The 17,646-nt window shown below is 46.7% G+C and overlaps 1 protein-coding gene across 1 annotated transcript; it reads right to left on the bottom strand.

The window, feature by feature from the left end:
- Positions 1-1,606: 1,606 nt before the first annotated feature.
- Positions 1,607-14,430, bottom strand: SGCA (sarcoglycan alpha). The gene is made up of 10 exons (XM_007482399.3): positions 14,321-14,430; positions 12,714-12,827; positions 12,336-12,490; positions 11,902-11,974; positions 11,254-11,452; positions 10,227-10,389; positions 9,100-9,308; positions 8,150-8,176; positions 2,667-2,870; positions 1,607-1,767 (listed from the first exon to the last, which is right to left on the bottom strand). The coding sequence occupies exons 1-9, from the start codon at positions 14,400-14,402 to the stop codon at positions 2,690-2,692; spliced, it is 1,203 nt and encodes a 400-aa protein (XP_007482461.2). The 5' UTR covers positions 14,403-14,430; the 3' UTR covers positions 1,607-1,767; positions 2,667-2,689.
- Between the last annotated feature and the right edge of the window lie 3,216 nt (positions 14,431-17,646).

The raw sequence follows: 17,646 nt of genomic DNA, 5'->3' as shown, positions 1-17,646 counted from the left end.
CCGAGAAAGAAGACAAGGGCTCCTGTGTCTTTCTCAGATCCGAGGCAGGGGAGGGGTGAAAAGAGAGGAGCGGTTTGGACCTTCCGGTTAGGAGGAGAAAAGGGAGCAGCTGGATTCGCAACTCTTCGGAGGAAAGAATGTTGCTTTTTCACATAATGGAAAAAGCAATGGCTGTGGACTCAGATTTCTGGATTGGACCTCGGTTCATATCCTGCCTCTGACACTTCCTGTGAGACCTTGGATAGATTATTTGACCTCCCTGAGCCTCAGTTCCCTCATCTGTAAAATCAAGGGCATGGAATAAATAGCCTCAGAGTTCCCTTCCAGTGTGGACTTTCTGTGATTCTATAAGAGGATCTTGGCAGGAGAGACTGGACTCAGACAAAAGGTCTTCCTGTCTAAAAATAGACACAAGAATCAGAAGCAAGAGCCCGAGAGAAGGGGGAAACTCTTCCCTTTCCTTTAGGAAGACTTATGGGTGAGAGGGGAGGGGAATTACTGCTTCAAAGCTTTGGATTCGATATTAAAGTTATGCAGCCTGTGGGGTTTGCCATGCCAGGAGATATCCAGAGACCAAAAGAGAGACAGGGGAGGGGAAGGTAGGGGGACATGGTGAGCATCTTGGGACATCCGGGAAGAACCTTGACCCTACTGCCAGGGGACAGGTGAGACACACAGAACAGGAGACAACAGAAAACAGTAATGAGAGCCTCCATGAGGCCTCCCTCATCCACATTTGAACTCAGGTCCTCCCAACTCCAGGCCTGGAGCTCTATCCACTGTTCCATGTAGCTGTTCCATCCCTCACCATTCCTTAATTCCCACATTTTTGAACACTAGATCTCAAAGCCCAGGGATGGCCTCCAATGTAAATGTTCAGAGTTCAGATTTGTTCAGGGGAGCCCAGACCACCATATTGTTCTCTTGGAGCTTTGGAGGTTTATAAATATCAAGGTCCTAACTCCTCATTATAAATGCCTTTCTGATCCCCAGAACAAGGCTGTGCCCATAAGAGGCTTCCAGTCCAGAAGGTGGAAGGATAGCTATGCTGACAATCAATTAGTTTTCTAGGTTGGTTCTAGACCTCATTCCAGATAGCCGATCTCCCTTTTTAGTATTCCATTCCTTTCTATTTCCTACTTCCTTAAGAATAGAGGTTCCTAACTTGGTGTCTAAAGTTTCATAAGACTCAAGGAGTTTGTGAAGTTGGATAGGAAGGAAAAATTAGATCTTTTCCCCCCACTGAAATCTAACTGAAATCAAGCCTTTCCTTCACTTATGAATTTCTAAAAATCCAGACTATTCTGAGTAGTCCATAGGCCTCACCAGACTGTCAAAGGAGACCATGACACCAAAAGGGTTAAGAACCCATGGACTAAAGACTTTTGGAGAAGAGTAACTCTCCCAGAATAGATCCAACTGGGCAGGAGTCAAACCCAAGGGAGACAGGAATTCCAGAAATGAAGAAGTCTGTTACTTGAAGATTCCAGAGGTTCCCCAACTCACAAAACATTAGACTCTTCAGCCATCCCAGGAACCAGAAAGGGAATAAGGAGTCTGAGGAGGTAGAAGTGAGGGATGACTAGAGAGAGGACATAGCCTGTAGTCACCTGCAGATGAGTGAGTTTATTTTCTCTTTTTCTCTGGCCCTTCCTGGCCTCTACCACTTCCCACACCCTGTCTCTAGCCCATGCTCCAGCTTGGCCCCGGCTATAAGTGATTCATCTCAACAGCAGCTAGATTCCTCAGATGGGATGTGGCTGTTCCCTGTAGGGAAAGAGAAGGAAATAATGAGGCCAGGATTGGTGGACCAGGAGGGGGCAGAACTGGTTTCTCTCACACCATTTCACAGAATCATGGAGTTACAAAATCACAAAATCAGTGTCTTAGAACTCAAAAGGAACTCCGAGTTTATCTTTTCTATCTACAACATCCTCCTGGATCTCAAGCAATCATTCAGACTCAGCTTGCCCTCAGGGCAGCCTATGATTTGGAGAATGAGATTCTCCATGGGGTCAAGGAGAACAGAATCCCTTCTCATCACCCAAAAAACATTAGACCCTACAGGGAACTTGGAAGAGGGACTAGGATGGACTTTGCCCTATTTATTAATTCTTTTCTTGGGGGCAAGGAGGAGACAACAGGGATCATGGGATTTATATCAATAAGGACCCATATTGATCACCTTAATCCAACACCCTCATTTTTATGGATTGGGAAACTGAAGCCCAATAATTCAATGACATACCCAATGTCACTTAGCAAGTGGTAAAAAGGCAAAAGAAAGGAACTGAAATTGCAGTCAGAACCATTGAAGTTTCACTTCAAAGATTTGATTCATGAGGATTCTGAAACTTTGGGGTGAGTGGCCTTCCTGTTGTGGAGGTTGCAATTTTTTTCTTTTTTTTGTGGAGAGGATCAGATTTGAACATTGGCCCCTGACTTCAAATGCAGATCTTTCTAAAAGCTCATAATACTTGAGTCAGTGTAGGATCATAGAAAAGCAATTCTATGCAGATGCCAAGCATTCTGGATTTTTCTGATGAAAATTTGGGAATTCTGTATCCATCCCATGGGTAGGGGTCCCCTGCCACCAGTCCCTGTAGGCTGTATCTTTTGGAGGACAGGATGGTATTACCCACAATGTGTCCATTTCCCCATCTCACCTGGCTAGGTCCGAGGTCCTCCCTCAGTGCTGGTCCAGGATGAGGGGTACCTGGGCAATGTCAGAGCAGGGGGGCAGCCGCTCACCAGTGCGCACATTGAACATAGGCAAAGTGGAGAGAGGTCGAGGCACTGTTCGGTTTGCTGCCATCTGCCGCAATTCCTCTGTGTTGCCATGAATGGTGCTGTGGTGAACCATCTGGATGCTGGTGAGCAATTAGGAAGAAATGGGAATAGCACACCCAAGAGCATGGGATGGGGGAACATGCAAATTATATGATGGGAATTGCTTATCTCCCTCTTGTGCCACAGAACACAGGTTTGGCAGCAGACAGCAAAACTGTGAGAAGGAAGTAGGACAAGGTAAACATGTACAGTGAGGAGCAGGTAGGTGAATAGAGAGCCAGGCCTAGAGATAGGAGGTCCTGGGTTCAAATATGAACTCAGACACTTCCCAGCTGGGTGACGCTGGGTGAGTCACTTAACTTTCATTGCCTAGCCCTCACCATTCTTCTGCCTTGGAACAGTATTGATTCTAAGACTGAAAGTAAGGTTTTGTTTTCTTTTTGTTGTTGTTGTTTTTAATGTACAGTGAACTTATATGTGAATAATATGGCAAAGTGCTTGCTACAGAGATATCATGTCAAAATCACACCCATATGCAGAGCCCAAATACATCATGTCTTGGGAACCTCACCTCTACTGCCAGTGCCCCAGGAGATCAAGTTCCTGCTGACAAAGAGGCATCAGGAGAGAAAAATCTGGGTATGATGCCTCTCTGGGCAATGACCAGAAAATAAGAATTCTTAGTGCTCTGTCATCCATGACCTTGTCTCACCCTAGATAACTAGCAATTTCTCTTGGGTTTGAAGTTGCCTCTCCACGAAGGAAAAGACACAGCCTCTGCAGTTGGGGTACCAAGTCCAAGATTTCAGAACTCTCATAATCGATTCTTTGAAGTGAAATCTCAATCTCCCTGACAGAAAATTCAGCCTCTTTCTTCCATCCTATTCTGTTTTTAGAGATGGAGAGCAGCAGGCCTTCCATCAGACACGTAGTGCCTTGGCTATTTATATGATCTTGGATTCTTTCACTTTCTTCTGTATCTAAACAATCATAGGATAGGAAGACTTTCCAGGTCATCTAGTCCAATGTGCTCCCTCTATTTTATAAAAGAGGTCCAGGAAATTACTTACCCAAGGTCAAACAGGCAGAGCGGCATGCCATTCAAGCCCAGATCCTTTCATTCCAAGTTCAGTGCTCTTTCCACCAAGCTCCATTCTTATGATTCCTCTTCTGTCCCTCAATGCCATCCCAACTCCCTTCCTCCCTCCCAAACTCCAACCTTAATTCAGTAAGGTACTAAAATATGGAAAGAGCAATGTATACAAAAGGAATATCAAAAGGCCTGGCAATCCTCCCTCCATCACCAAGGTGACTTGAACATCCCATGACAACTGGTAGGTCCAGGTAGCTATTGAATGCTCCATCCTCCTCTGCAGCCTGGTCTCCTTTCACTTTGTCCCTTCTTCTTCTCCCAACCCCACTTCAGCCCAGCTCCCTGTCTTATCCCATCTCCCAGCATGTCTAGTCCCTAAATTGGTCACTCCATCCACCCAAACCTGTGTTCACATCTCTCTCTCCCCACCAACCCCTTCTTGCTCCACACTGATTCCTCCCTCCTGAATCTGTTGCCTCCAGCCCTAGTAGGGACAGCTGTGTCCAAGAGTCTCCTCTTGTCTCTCAGTCACTTTCTCCTCATCTCAACTTTCCCATTACTGTTGAGGAAAGCGCCATCTTTCTGGTCCCCAACGCTCATGCCTCTGGTGTCATTCTCCACTCTTCTCATTCACTCCACATAGCCAGTCTTGTCCAATCTTCTTTCTACATTCACATCTCCTGTATGCATCCCCTTATCTCCACTTTAAAGCAACCATCCTACTATATAACCTATTTTTGAAAGATATTTTCTTTTTCTAATTACAGTTAATAACACCTTTCAATATAAATTTTCCAAACCGATAAGATCTAAATTGTCTCCCTCCCCACGCTTGGAGATGGTAAACAATTTAATCTGGGTTATACACATACTGCATACCCTGTTCCAGGCCCTTATCATCTCTCCTTTGAACTGTTGCAATATTTATTTCCTCCTAATTGGTCTCTCTGTGTCAATACATCCTATTCTCTTGCTGTCAAGTGATTAACCTGACATACAGGTCTGACCATATCACCCCTGGGACTCATAAACTCCCATGGTTCCCTATTACCTCTAAGATCAAAAATAAAATTCTCTATATGGCATTAAAAACCCTTCATAATCTGACCAGTTTTCTCCACTTTGCTTTGTTTACTAGGTTCTTTTCAAGACACATCCAACTCTCTGTGACTCCATTTGGGGGTTGTTTTCTTGACAAAGTTACTACAGAGTGGTTTGCCATTTCCTTCTCCAGCTCATTTTCTAGATGAGGAAACTGAGTCAAACAAGATGAAATGATTTGTCCAGGGCCACACACATCTAGTAAGCTACTTGGGATTTTTTGGGCAAAGTTACAAGAGTGGTTTGCCATTTCCTTCTCCAGCTCATTTTTCAGATGAGGAAACTGAGTCAAACAAGATGAAATTATTTTTCCAGGGCCACACACATCTAGTAAGCTACTTGGGATTTTTTGGGCAAAGTTACAGGAGTGATTTGCCATTTTCTTCTCCAGCTCATTTGACAGATGAGGAAATTGAAGTAAATAGAATTAAATGGCTTGGCTAGGGTCACACAGCTAGTAAGTGCCAAAGGCCAGATTTGAACTAATTAAGTTGATTCTTCCTGACTACTGGCCTGATACTCTATCCACTGTACCACTTAGCTGTTCTTTCTCCATGTTAGTTGACCTCAAGAATCTGGAGTTCTTTTGTGAAAGTTGTACAAACTTCAAATTTACATTTCTAGGAAAGAGAAGTGAAAAGGGAGGGGTTGGAATTGTAGAAAAATTTGGGAGGGGAATGGGTAGGATGGGGAAAGATAAGACAAGGAACAAGCCTCCACTCCAAAGTAAAGATTAAAGAGGAAACAGGGGATCTGGAGACAACATACTATAGCAGATGGAGTTTAAGTCTTCCTGGAGTCAGGAAAACCTGAGTTCAAATCCTTTTCTTTCCTACCCAGATATTCCTGGCTGTGAGACCATTAGAAACTTACCTATCCTCTCTGAACCCTGTTTCCTCATCTATAAAGTGGGGATCTGTTGCTATAATCATAGGCTGATTGGAAGAATCAATAGAAATTATCTTGTAAAGCACGTGCCAGACCTTAAAATATTATCTATCAGTGTCAGCTGCAGCTGGGTGGTGCAGTGGATAGAGCACTGGGTCTAGAGTCAGGAAGATTCCTCTTCTTGAATTTCAATCTGGCCTTGGACACTAGCTACTAGCTGGATGATTCTAAGCAAGTCACTTAACCTTGTTTGCCTCAGTTTCTTCATCTGTCAAATGAGATAGAGGAGGAAATGATGGACAAACCACTGCAGTATCTTAGCCAAGAAAACCTAAATGGGGTCTTGAAGAGTTGGACGTGACTGAAAAACAACTAAATCACAATGAATCTGTGCTAGCTACCATTATTCTTATCATAGTCTTCTTGCAACACACAGATATATGGAAATAACCAGAATACTTGTCATCTATGGTGGTTTCCCTTTCCCAGCATCTTTCCACAAGCCTATACCAACACAAATCCTCAGATGTGTGTGGATTCTGTTTTGCATGGGGAGTAAAGGAGCCAAAGTCCACAGAAAACTGGGTTCCAAGCGGTATTCAAGCCACGTGCTTCAAAAGCATGAGATGCTAGCATGCAGAAACACAGGCAAGGCTAGCTAAGAGCACAGGTCTGCCTGCATCCACGCAACATGTATTTGCTACCTGTCAACACACATTCCGACACGGGCAGTCATCAAACATGCCCTCCAAAGTGCACACACACAGACACACATGCCTGCCGCCATGCTATTACCCACGTGTGCCCTCTATCATGCATGTCTACAGATATACAGACCACTCAGGGCAGGGGCAATTTGGATTTCCCAAACTTCAATCCTGGCCCCCCAACTCCCCCACACCCCCCTCTTCTCTCTGTGCCCCCCAGGGCAGAGAACAATGGCCCAACTGTGACCCCCTCGCCAGGGTTCTGATGGTGTCATAATGGACACCTTGGGTCACCGTAGAGACTGACTTGTGCCCCTCTCCCCGATCCTACCAGTTTGCAGGGGCAAGCGAGGGGCACACAACCTCAATCCGTCCTCCCACCAAGGAAAGCCACTAGACAGAGCTGAAAGGGAGGAGGCTCCAGGAGTCAGAGAAGAGCCTCACCCAGTCGGTCTACCGACAAGCCCCTGACTGCCCAGGATCAGCTCTACTGAGAGTCTTTCCCTCCCACCAACCTGGAAGTCCTAACGCCCAATTCTCCTCACTCGGCAGGAGCCGAGGAGGAAGAAGTAGAGGGGAACTCTATACCTCAGTCCCCTTCTCCACCTGTAGCCCCAGTCTCTGCCACTACCCAAGAAGGGCAGGTGTCTGATGGCACAGGGGCATCAGGGGAGAGCAAATCCGATTGTCCAAGCAATAGCCGGAGACCAAGCCTGTCAGAGGTGATTCTGTGGGCAGTGGCAGGTTCCAATATACGCCGAGGAGTCTCACTGGCCACTCTGAAGAAAGCCGTTAGCAACACAGGCTTCAATATGGTCCGCAATGCCCAGCGCTTCAAACGGGTGCTAAAGGGCCTGGTGGCCAAGGGGGTGCTGAAGCAGGTGACCGGCACTGGGGTCTCAGGCTCCTTCCGAATGGGCAAGAAGAAGCCGAAGAGCGAGAAGGCAAGGCGGCGCCCAAGACAGAAGCGCCAGAGGAAGCAGGCACCCCAGGTGGAGCAGCAGCAGAAGGCCAAGGGACGCCAGAAAAAGGGGGCCCGGAAGCCAGCCCGCCGTTCCCGGAAGTAATGAAGGCCAGTGGGATGAGGGTATTCAGGCCAGCCGCAGGCACGGCGTGAATAAAGGGGACTGTTGTTTCACACCAGCCTCTGTAGGGTTCTTTGGTCTTAGGAGGGAAGGGGGTTGGTAAGGGAACAAGGGAGGGTATGGGAAATGATGAGCAGATGCCTAAGGTACGCCTAGGTTCTGTTGGAAGGCACAGATGGGCAGGGGAAAAGGAAGGTTGGTCGGGGGAGTTGCTGTCCTTGCTTTCATTCCTAAATGTGCCATCTATGCTACTCAGGGGCCAGACAGGATGGAGCCAGATAGACCAGTTCTCTGTCCCTGGGTTCCCTCCTCCATATCATGCCTAAGACACCAATCCCAGCAGGCAAGAGAACTTAACAACCTCTGTGATAAGGGGTCGAACAAAACGTTCACAGACCCTCAGCGTGGACAGCTCCCTCAGATGGTTCTCATTTTCCCAAGGGAAAGAATGCTCTAAACCCCTCTCTTCTCTCGGTAATACTCACTCAGAGGTAGCAAGATTCCTCTTCAGCCTGTTGGAAGGAGTTAGAGACAGCATCAACCCATGAGCTGATGAACCATTCCCCATTCTCAGCCTCTGCTTCCAGCCAGTCAACTGGATGGTTAGCAGCATACATTCTAGGATTGATTTCTGGAACCCTAGAAACTTGGGGTCCCCGTTTGTATATTGTTACCAAATCCTCAGAATTAGCAAGAGATAGTATTAGAGCAAAGCTGGACTTCTTAAAAAGAGATAGTACTGGAGCAGCTAAGTGGTTCATGGATGGAGAGTCAGACCTAGAGAGCCTGGGTTCAAATATGACCTCAGCTGGGTGACCTTGGGCAAGTCACTTCACCCCCATTGCCTCGCCCTTACCATTCTTCTCCCTTGGAACCAATACACGTTATTGATTCTAAGAGAGAAGGTAAAGGTTTAAACACTAGAGAGACAATCCTGAGACTATGTAGGGGATAGAGTTGTGGGAAGGGAGTATCACTTATTTACAAGTTCTGTTCAGGATTCAGTTATCTATAAAACCTAAATGGCCCTGGAGGAAGATGGCAGTAAGAGATCAAATGGTTAGCAAAGACCAGGTGCTCCCCATAGACTTAGAAGAGCCACAAAGCTAGTTCTATCCACTGTCCTCCTGACCCATCTCTAAAGCTCTCTCAGGTTGCCATGACCCCTGGCTGCTAACACATCCCAGACTGTTTCTGGCTGGAATCCCAGGGTCATAATACTTGAAGGCAGAAGACTCTTCAGAGCTCATCTAGTCTAACCCCCTCATTTCACAAAGCAAGAACTGGGAGCCCTGAGAAAAATGACTGTGGTGGTCCCCAAATACAAGAAACAGCCAGAATTGGATCCCTAGGTTCCTGGACTCCAAAGTCTTAGGCGAGGCATGGAAGGAAGGGAGGACACAGAGGGCCTGCCATGCTTTGTCCCACAACTCACACGCCCTCCCTTCGGCAGCACATGATGTAAGCCAGAATCAGGGTGAGAAGCAGGGCGACCAGCAGGGGAACCAGGAGGGTGATCAGGGCGTCCGTGAGGAAGTCTCGGTCGGGTGCCTCCGTCGGAGGGCAGAAGTATGGGTCGTGCTCCAAAATGCCACTCCTCCAGGTGGGCACCGGACCAGGAAGGGCAGGCACCGACTTATCCACCTGGTGGAAAAAACAAATGACTACAAAAGAGCCCAAGATGAAGCAAGGGAGGCCAGGGAGGAGCTTAGGAAAGAGTCGGGGACCAGGGAAAGGGAAGGAACAATGTTCACACATAGTTAAAGATCTCCAGGGCTTCAACCTTGACCAGGACCTTCTTGAGGACAAAGGGGAATGTCCCCTTAACAGCTGGACCTGACCTCTGGACACCAACCTCCCCTAATAATCTGACTGGTAGTCCAACAGAAAAAAGCTCTGGATTTGGAGTCAGAGGCCCAGAGTTCAAATCCTCCTTTCGGTGTGACCTTGGACAAGTCACTTAAGAACTCTGGATCTCAGCTTCCTTCTCTGTAAAATGAGGAGGCAGACTAGGTCGTCCCCAAGGTCTCTGTTTTTCATCATTCTCTTTCCAGCCCATCAGGACTCAAAGCACATCTGTCCATTAGGCAGCTGAGGCCCCCTGGTGTACAAAGGGAGAACTGGGGGATAATAAACACTATTCCTAGGAAGGTTACTCTTAAATTATAGAAAAGGAGCTGATCTGCAGTGGCAAAGGAAGTGGCTTATACTTCCAGACTACACTGGAAATAATCAATCCACTGATCAATCATTATCTTCTCCTTCTGTTTAGTGTGTTTTATGGTTAACAATATTTTCACATGCACGGGAGGCAGGCAGGGCAGCGTAGGGTTGATTGTCCCCATTTTGTTGATAAAAAAAAACTGAGGCTGGGAGTTAAACGGTGACTGTCATTCACTTTTGTATTTAAGTAGACGAGCTGTTTTAAGTAGCAGAACCTAAGAAGACTCCTAGTCGTGTGTGCAAGTGTCTGTGAGTGTCTGTGTGAGTGTGTGTGTCTGTGTGTCTGGGGGAAGGAGAAAGGAGGGCAGGGGGTCCACTCTGGGGGGTCACACTCCTCACCAGGGACACATTGCACCAGTCGACTCGGAAATGGGGTACGAAGCTGTCATAGCAGGACAGAAGTGGCGGCTGGCCCTGGGTGCAGCGGTCGTGGCTGGCAGGAGACCCTACCACCTTCAAGCAGGTGGAGAAGGGTCTGGAGGAGCCCACTTGGATATAAACCCTGAGCCAGAAGAGATTACACCTGAGCTGCAAGAAAGCCTCTGACCACCAGGAGGCACTGAAGGCTTGAGGAAGGTGGGGAGACTCAGCATGGGGGGTGACAAGGGAGGGGCAAAAACCAGGGTCATTGCCAATGTGGAGATTTGTTTTCCTCCGCTAATATTAATTACAAGGATTTTAATTTCTTTTTTATCTTTTAGAATGAAGGAGGGAGAAGGTGGGAGGAAGAGAAAAACAAACCTTCTGCTTTAGAACTGATACTAAATGTTGGTTCCAAGGCACAGAAAAACAACAAGGGCTAGGCAATTGGAGTTAAGTGACTTGCCCAGGGTCACACAGCTAGGAAGTGTTTGAGGTCAGATTTGAATCTAGGACCTCCCAATTCTGAGCCTGGATCTCTATCTCTTCACCATTTCTGTTGAATTGAATTTTTAGAAGACCAAGAGACTGATGGAAGTCCCTGAGGGAGATATGTGGAAAAGGCTAGAGAGGGGAGGACAAGTTGGTGAATTAGAAGATTTAAGAATTAAATATTTCTTCCCTCTCTTTTATTCAGAGAAATGGGAGTTGGGATGGCAAGACCATTAGAAGAAGTTTTCCTGGAGTTGATTAACGAACAGTTTGGGAGAGCAAAAGGCAACATGATGGAATGTAATGGATAGTGTGGTAGATCTGGGTTCAGGAAGACCCACCTTCTTTTCTTGCTGCTGATACTTACTAGTTAATTGTGTATGGTCACTTAAAACTCCCCCATGCTTAGTGAGAGGAATGGTTACACTGAAATCTTACATCCTTGACATTTTTAAGCATCGAAAAGACCAGGTGGTAATTGGGATGTGCCATGAGGATTCCCCACCAAGCCTACCCCTCCTTTCGACCTTCAATGGGAAGAGGGACACGACCCCCACGGTCCAACGCAGAAGTGATGTTAAGTAGCTGTAGTTCCCCAGGCACCCAGAGTCCTCCCAGGGCAGTCAAAAAGTGTTGACCAATGGGTGAGGGCAACACCTCTTCAACATCGTGGCTTTGCACCAGGAATTCAGCTTCATATGGAAGTGAGGGGCCTGAGGAAAGATGGCGGAAATGCCTCAGACAGGATCCACATAATCCCCCCAAACCTTCTCCCCTTCCTGACATTCCCAACCCTGAATTCCCAATTTCCAATACTCCAATCCCCCCTCTCTCCTTACATCTTCCTCTCTTCAAACCCAATCCCTCCAAAGTCTCACCTTTTCATCATGGAACCCCTCAGTGGCCCTTCGAATTCCCACACGACTTCAATACTTTGTATTCCTCTTTAGTTCCTTTCCTAATAACAACTCCTGAGTCCTCAATCCTGAATCCCCTCCCTGACTCTAATATCAAAGTAATGCTAATAATAAATTTCATCTTTCCTCAAATTCTCCTTTTCTGGTCCCTACCAGAGCCCCTTAGTGCCACTCCCCCTCTAACTCCTCTTTCTTTCCTAAGGGAGATCCCAGAAGCCCTGGTATAGGAGAGGAGCCAGTGTTACCTTCAGGCTCCCCTACCAGCAGCACTAGCCTCTGTCTAGTTGTCTCAAAGCTCTCTCTGTTGTAGGCGATGACCTGTGGGAGGAGATGGAGTGAAGGGAGTGGATGAGGGGTGCCAAGTCTAAAGGGAAGGAGTAGAACCAGAGGACACGCCAAGGGGAGGAGAATAATGAAAGGAGAGGAGGAGGGGTGGGGTGGGTGACATCTGTGCAGCTGGATATTGACTAATTGCCATGCAAATTATATGTAAATAGCATGCAAATAAAGATCCAAGATGCCTTCCACCTCTGGGGAGCCATTGAATGTCAGAAATGGAAGACATTTTTCTGATCGTCTGAGCCCAACCCCTTCATTTTTCAGAGGAGGAAGGTTGATGGGGGTGGGAAGACATAAAGGGTTAGAAGACTGGGGTCACCATGGGGGCTCCCTCTGATACCTCAATGATTTGTTGGCCTCTGTCTTCAAGTGTAGGAGTCCCATAGAGAAAACCAGGCTGGCTGGGACTACGCTGGGTATAGCGGAGCCATCGAGGTAAATCTGGATGCCCCAGTAGGTTGGCATGAAAGGTGACAAGAGTATTGGGTCTGGGATCTAAGATGAAGAGGGAAGATAGGTGCAAGGGTGCTTCGAACACCCAAGTGTCCCATCTTCTAGGGGAAAAGACACACAACAGCCCCTCTTCCTGGGCACCAGATGTAGCTGTCTATCCAGAAAGGTGAGTATCCCTTTCCTCAACCTTCCACCCTGGTTAATCATAGAAGTCCCATGGGCCTTCTGTGCTCTATTGAGGATTTGGGAGAGTAGCCCTCCTCACCAGTATCAGGCAGGTCCAGGAAGCTAGCAGGCTCCAAAGTATGAATGAAGACTCTCCCAATGAAAGGATATAGCATCTGCTGGGCCACAATACCACCAAGCCTAGACAGGAGTCCTGTGGGGACACCAGTACATACAGGTCCAAATCCCAGAGCCTCAACCTCCCTTCAGCTTAGTTTGACCAATTTCTAGAAATACAATTCACATCTGGAAGCAGGTTGGGGGGTGAGGGGTAAGGGGACAGGTTAGCCAAAAGGATGATGGTAAAGAAAAGCTCCTCTTTCTTCTCCTTCCCTTCTCCTTGGACCAATTCAATATTTACCCTATGCCCATGTTGTTGAACATATGGCATACATACCAGAGCATGCTGTAGGGGCCTGCTCTCCTTCTCCTTTCCACACATGCCTGAGGGCATTTTCACATCACCCACCCCTCTGCCCAGCAGCCAAAGAGGAGTGCTTCTTCCCTTCCCTGTCTGGGTTGAGTTGGAGGACTATGCAGTTTGGGCACTTGGTCCCTAAAAGTTTCACCATCACTGCCCTACACCCAAGTTGCCCTAAGAAGGATTCCTCCCCTGTTCCAGCAGAGCTGAGAAGCATTGCCATTTGGAAACCACAGAGTGGCCCCTGGCTCTGAGGAGATGTGAGCTTGTGGTGAATCTGAGAATGAGTATGGAGGGGCAGGAGCTAGAATAGCTCTTTTCCCTGACTCTCAATTCCCTGGGGGGAAAGGAGTCTGAATAGTGTAATAACTGTTGATCACAACATAATTGTTTAGTTTTTCTTTGTTATGATTTCATTTTAGGGGAAGAATTTGGGAGGGAAACCTCCACCCCATTATCCTATTTGAGCTCTAGGTATGGTAGTTGGCAGTACAATAATATTTTTCCTAGGGATAATGTTTGATGAGAATGGGCATTGGGGATGTAGCTAATGAAAGGATGATTGGTTAACAGGAATTCCAGTAAAGTGAGCAAGAATATGAATACAGAATTGGCCACAGGGTGGAAAGATGTGGCAATGTACTGTGATGGCCTGGAGGATAAATAGAGGCAAGCAGGATAGGGAGTGGGGTAAGACTGTTTTGGGACATAACACTACCTTTACCTATAGCCCCTCTGAGTTATCAGACAGGAATTATATTGGGGGAAACTGGGAGGGGAAATGGGTCCAATTCTGGATTCTCTGGGGATGGGGATAGGGGACACCTAGGAGTGGAAAAAAAACAAACCAGAGACTGGTCCCCTCCCCCCTGCCAAATTTAGCCAGGGCTGGGCTACAGGGTTGGAAGCAGGGTAGGCAGCTATGCATGCCATCCATGAGGCCAGCCCATTAAAGGGAATGGGACAGAAATCTTGGGCAAACGCTGGGAACCACTTCTAACCTTTTTTCTCTAGGTTCCCTCAACCCAACAGTCCCCCACCCTACAGCCACCAAGCAACTCATAGCTCACAGCCTAGCCCCCAAAGCCCCATCCCTGACAGCCCATAGAGAGCCCTGATCTCTTAGCCCACTTCTCTAAGCCCCAACCCCATCCCACTCACACCTCACCCATTCCCAACCCCTTAACCTGGACCTTTAGCCCTAGGACAGATTGATCCCCACTTGCCTAAAAGGAGATAAGTCCAGACCATCACCCGAGCGGCCGCCATCTCTGCCCCAACCCCAGCTGGGGCCCCTCTGACTGACATAGACAGGCGGGTGCTGGAGGGGGGGGGAGGGAAGGAGGAGAGGGTATTCAGACAGAGTAGCTGGGTCCTAGTTGCAGTCCCAAATATTGTGCTGTTCACTGTGCTGTGCTCCTACCCTAAGATGGTGACTAATTTTGGGGGGAGAGAAAGAGAAAAAGCTATGCCAAGGAGCAAGGATGCCAGATACCCCTTAGGGGTCATGGAGGCACACAGTTGTCAATTTTTCTTCATATGTCCAAACAAAGCCCTCACGGGCAAAAAAGTCCTGTGCTGGGTGCTGGAAGAAGTACTTCTTCTCTGGCCAGGATGGGGTAAGTGGCAGCCTGCCTAATGGCAGCTTGCCTGGAGGCAGGGGAATGGATGAGGTCACCTCTTATTTCCTGTGCTATTGGCTGACTCTCCCTTGAGAGAGGCCACCAGCTGGGTTCTTTATTTTATTGTTTCATTTGAGTGTTTCTCTTCTTTTTCTTTAAGAAACCCTTTATTTTGATACCTTTTTAAAAAACAAAATTCTTTAAATCACTTTATAATGACCACTCCAACCCCCTGCACCAAGATAAAACACTTCTTTGTAACAAGGCATAGTTGAGCAATACAAGTTAACCCACTGGATTGGCCAAATCTGACTACATCGTATGCCTCATTCCACACCTACATCCACACCCTCTGAAAAGTCTGGAGGGCTGCTTTCCCCCAGTCTGCTGAAATCTCCAAGTCTTTCAGTGTTGTTTTCCTTGGTAGTATTGCTGTCATCCAGGTCACTGTTCTTCCAAGGCTGCTTCCTTCACTCAGCTTAAGTTCATGCAAAAGTCTCCAAATGACTTTACATTCTTCATAGTTATAGGTTTTAAAGAAATGATACTATTCCATAATATCCATATGCCACAATTTGTTTAGTCATTCCTGGAGTGATGGGCACTCTTCTTTCCAGTTCTTTGATACAAAAAGTGCTGCTACAAATATATTGCATGTATGGGGTTATCCCCCTCTCTTCCTCTTCCCCTTCTCTCTCTCTCTCTCTCTCTCTCTCTCTCTCTCTCTCTCTCTCTCTCTCTCTCTCTCTCAAATCTCACTATTATAAACTCATCATCAACAAAAAAAATCCTCAACAAATCTAAACATTTCAAAATACAATGAGGAAAGAGAGAGTCAAATAACAGAACCTACATGGAATAGTTTCCCCCATAGCCTGCTATTTGACTCATTACCATATTCATCTTCATTCTGAGTTCTAAGGTAAACTATGGTTATATTTAGACATTTTCCTTATGAATTTCTAAATTTTCAACATCATTATCATTAACTAAGCACTTAGTTCTGAGTTTTCAGAGCATTTTATTTATTAATTTATTTTAAAAACCCTTACCTTTCCAAGCAGAAGAATGGTAAGGGCTAGGCAATGGGAGTTAAGTGACTTGCCCAGGGACACACAGCTAGGAAGTGTCTGAGTCCAGATTTGAACCCAGGACCTCCCATCTCTGGGCCTGAGTTTCAATCCACTGAAGACACCTAGCTGCCCCCTTGGTTTTTTTTTTTTAACTATTATCTTCTGTCTTTGTATCAATACTATGTTTTGGTTCCAAAGTAGTAGAGTAGACAATGAGTTAAGTGACTTGTCCAGGGCCACACATCTGGGAAGTATCTGAGATCAAATTTGAACCCAGGTCCTCCAGACTTCAAGCCTAATTTTCTCTCCACTGTGCCATCTAGCCACCCAAGCAGGGGACAGTTTTAAATGACAACCCATCTAATAAACTAAAGGAAATTTGTTTTCCTATGAGCAGTTTCTCCTCCCTTTTTATCAAAACTAATCTTCTAAGTTTGAATTAATATCAAAGTTAGTGTTTACACAATTTATATGCAATGTAACCAACAATAATATGAACGTATAAATACTGATATAAATCATTATTTGCAATGTTAGCTATGGGAAAGATCACAGCCAGATTCATTTTTTTACCATTGATTACTTTGATCTTTCCTCACATCTAAAACACAGTCCCACCATTCAATTCTCATGATCACAGATGTTTCTCAAATCTTGTTTGTTCACAAGATAAGATATAGAGTAGTTCTACCCAGAAAGAAGTTTTCTGCCTTTTTGTTCTTTCATTTTTCTCAGTTTCTTTCCAACCCCCACTGCCAATAGACTCTTCTAAATGACAGTTAAACTCAGCCTCTCTACAGTCGACAGTTGAAATTCAATCTCTACAAATACCAGTTAAAATTTAATCTCTTTACAAATAGCAGTTAACTCTCTTTGCTTCCTCATAGGCTCCTCATAGATCAAAGTCAAAATTCACACCCTCACTACTGACTTCTCAAGAAGGGCAGTTAAACTGCCATTGCTCAAGATTGCAAAGCTTCTTAAAAATATGATGACAGTATCTAAAGTCTCTACAGGAGAAAATGTTTAAATGGATGTTACAAATACTATGTAAAAGACTATGGACTTTTCCTAGAGAGAAAGGGAAGGGAAGGGAAGGGAAGGGAAGGGAAGGGAAGGGAAGGGAAGGGAAGGGAAGGGAAGGGAAGGGAAGGGAAGGGAAGGGAAGGGAAGGGAAGGGGAGGGAAGGGAAGGGGAGGGAAGGGGAGGGGAGGGGAGGGGAGGGGAGGGAAGGGAAGGGAAGGGAAGGGAAGGGAAGGGGAGGGAAGGGAAGGGGAGGGGAGGGGAGGGGAGGGGAGGGGAGGGAAAGGGAGGGAAGGGAAGGGAAGGGAAGGGAAGGGAAGGGAAGGGAAGGGAAGGGAAGGGAAGGGAAGGGGAGGGGAGGGGAGGGGAGGGGAGGGAAAGGGAGGGAAGGGAAGGGAAGGGAAGGGAAGGGAAGGGAAGGGAAGGGAAGGGGAGGGGAGGGGAGGGGAGGGGAAGGAAGGGAAGGGGAGCGGAGGGGAGGGGAGGGGAGGGGAGGGGAGGGGAGGGAAGGGGAGGGAAGGGAAGTTTCCCTAACACTGTCTTTCTGTACCTATGTTTTCTACTGTTTATTTCTCCTGTACCCATCTCTCCATTTCTGGATCTGCTTTGTATTGGGTTTCCCAAATTTGTCTCTTTATAGCTGTCTCCTCAATTGTAAGTCTCCATCTTTGCATTCTTTTGTATCTCCCAGTCTTTCCCCCACCCCTTACACATTTAAATGAACCAGCTGAGCTTGTGATGGCGCCCATCTGCCACCAGAGGGGACCTGTACCCACTCTTACTTGAGATCTACGCCTGCACTAGACTGCTTCAGGCAACCAGTATCTATAGAAT

This window comes from Monodelphis domestica, chromosome 2, assembly GCF_027887165.1.
Source record: "Monodelphis domestica isolate mMonDom1 chromosome 2, mMonDom1.pri, whole genome shotgun sequence".
NCBI lineage: Eukaryota > Metazoa > Chordata > Mammalia > Didelphimorphia > Didelphidae > Monodelphis > Monodelphis domestica.
The sequence above is the reverse complement of the archived record's forward strand: the minus strand, read 5'-3'. Positions and strand labels throughout refer to the sequence as shown.

Bases quoted from the DNA above. Each gene is read 5' to 3' on its own strand.
- SGCA (XM_007482399.3), bottom strand. From the start codon at position 14,402: ATGTCAGTCAGAGGGGCCCCAGCTGGGGTTGGGGCAGAGATGGCGGCC. The intron at 12,491-12,713 runs GTGAGGAGGGCT...TCTTCATCTTAG, and splicing joins CCTGGACCTGCCTGATACTG to ATCCCAGACCCAATACTCTT. The intron at 8,177-9,099 runs GTGAGTTGTGGG...TCCTTCCAACAG, and splicing joins TGCTGCCGAAGGGAGGGCGT to GCTGAAGAGGAATCTTGCTA.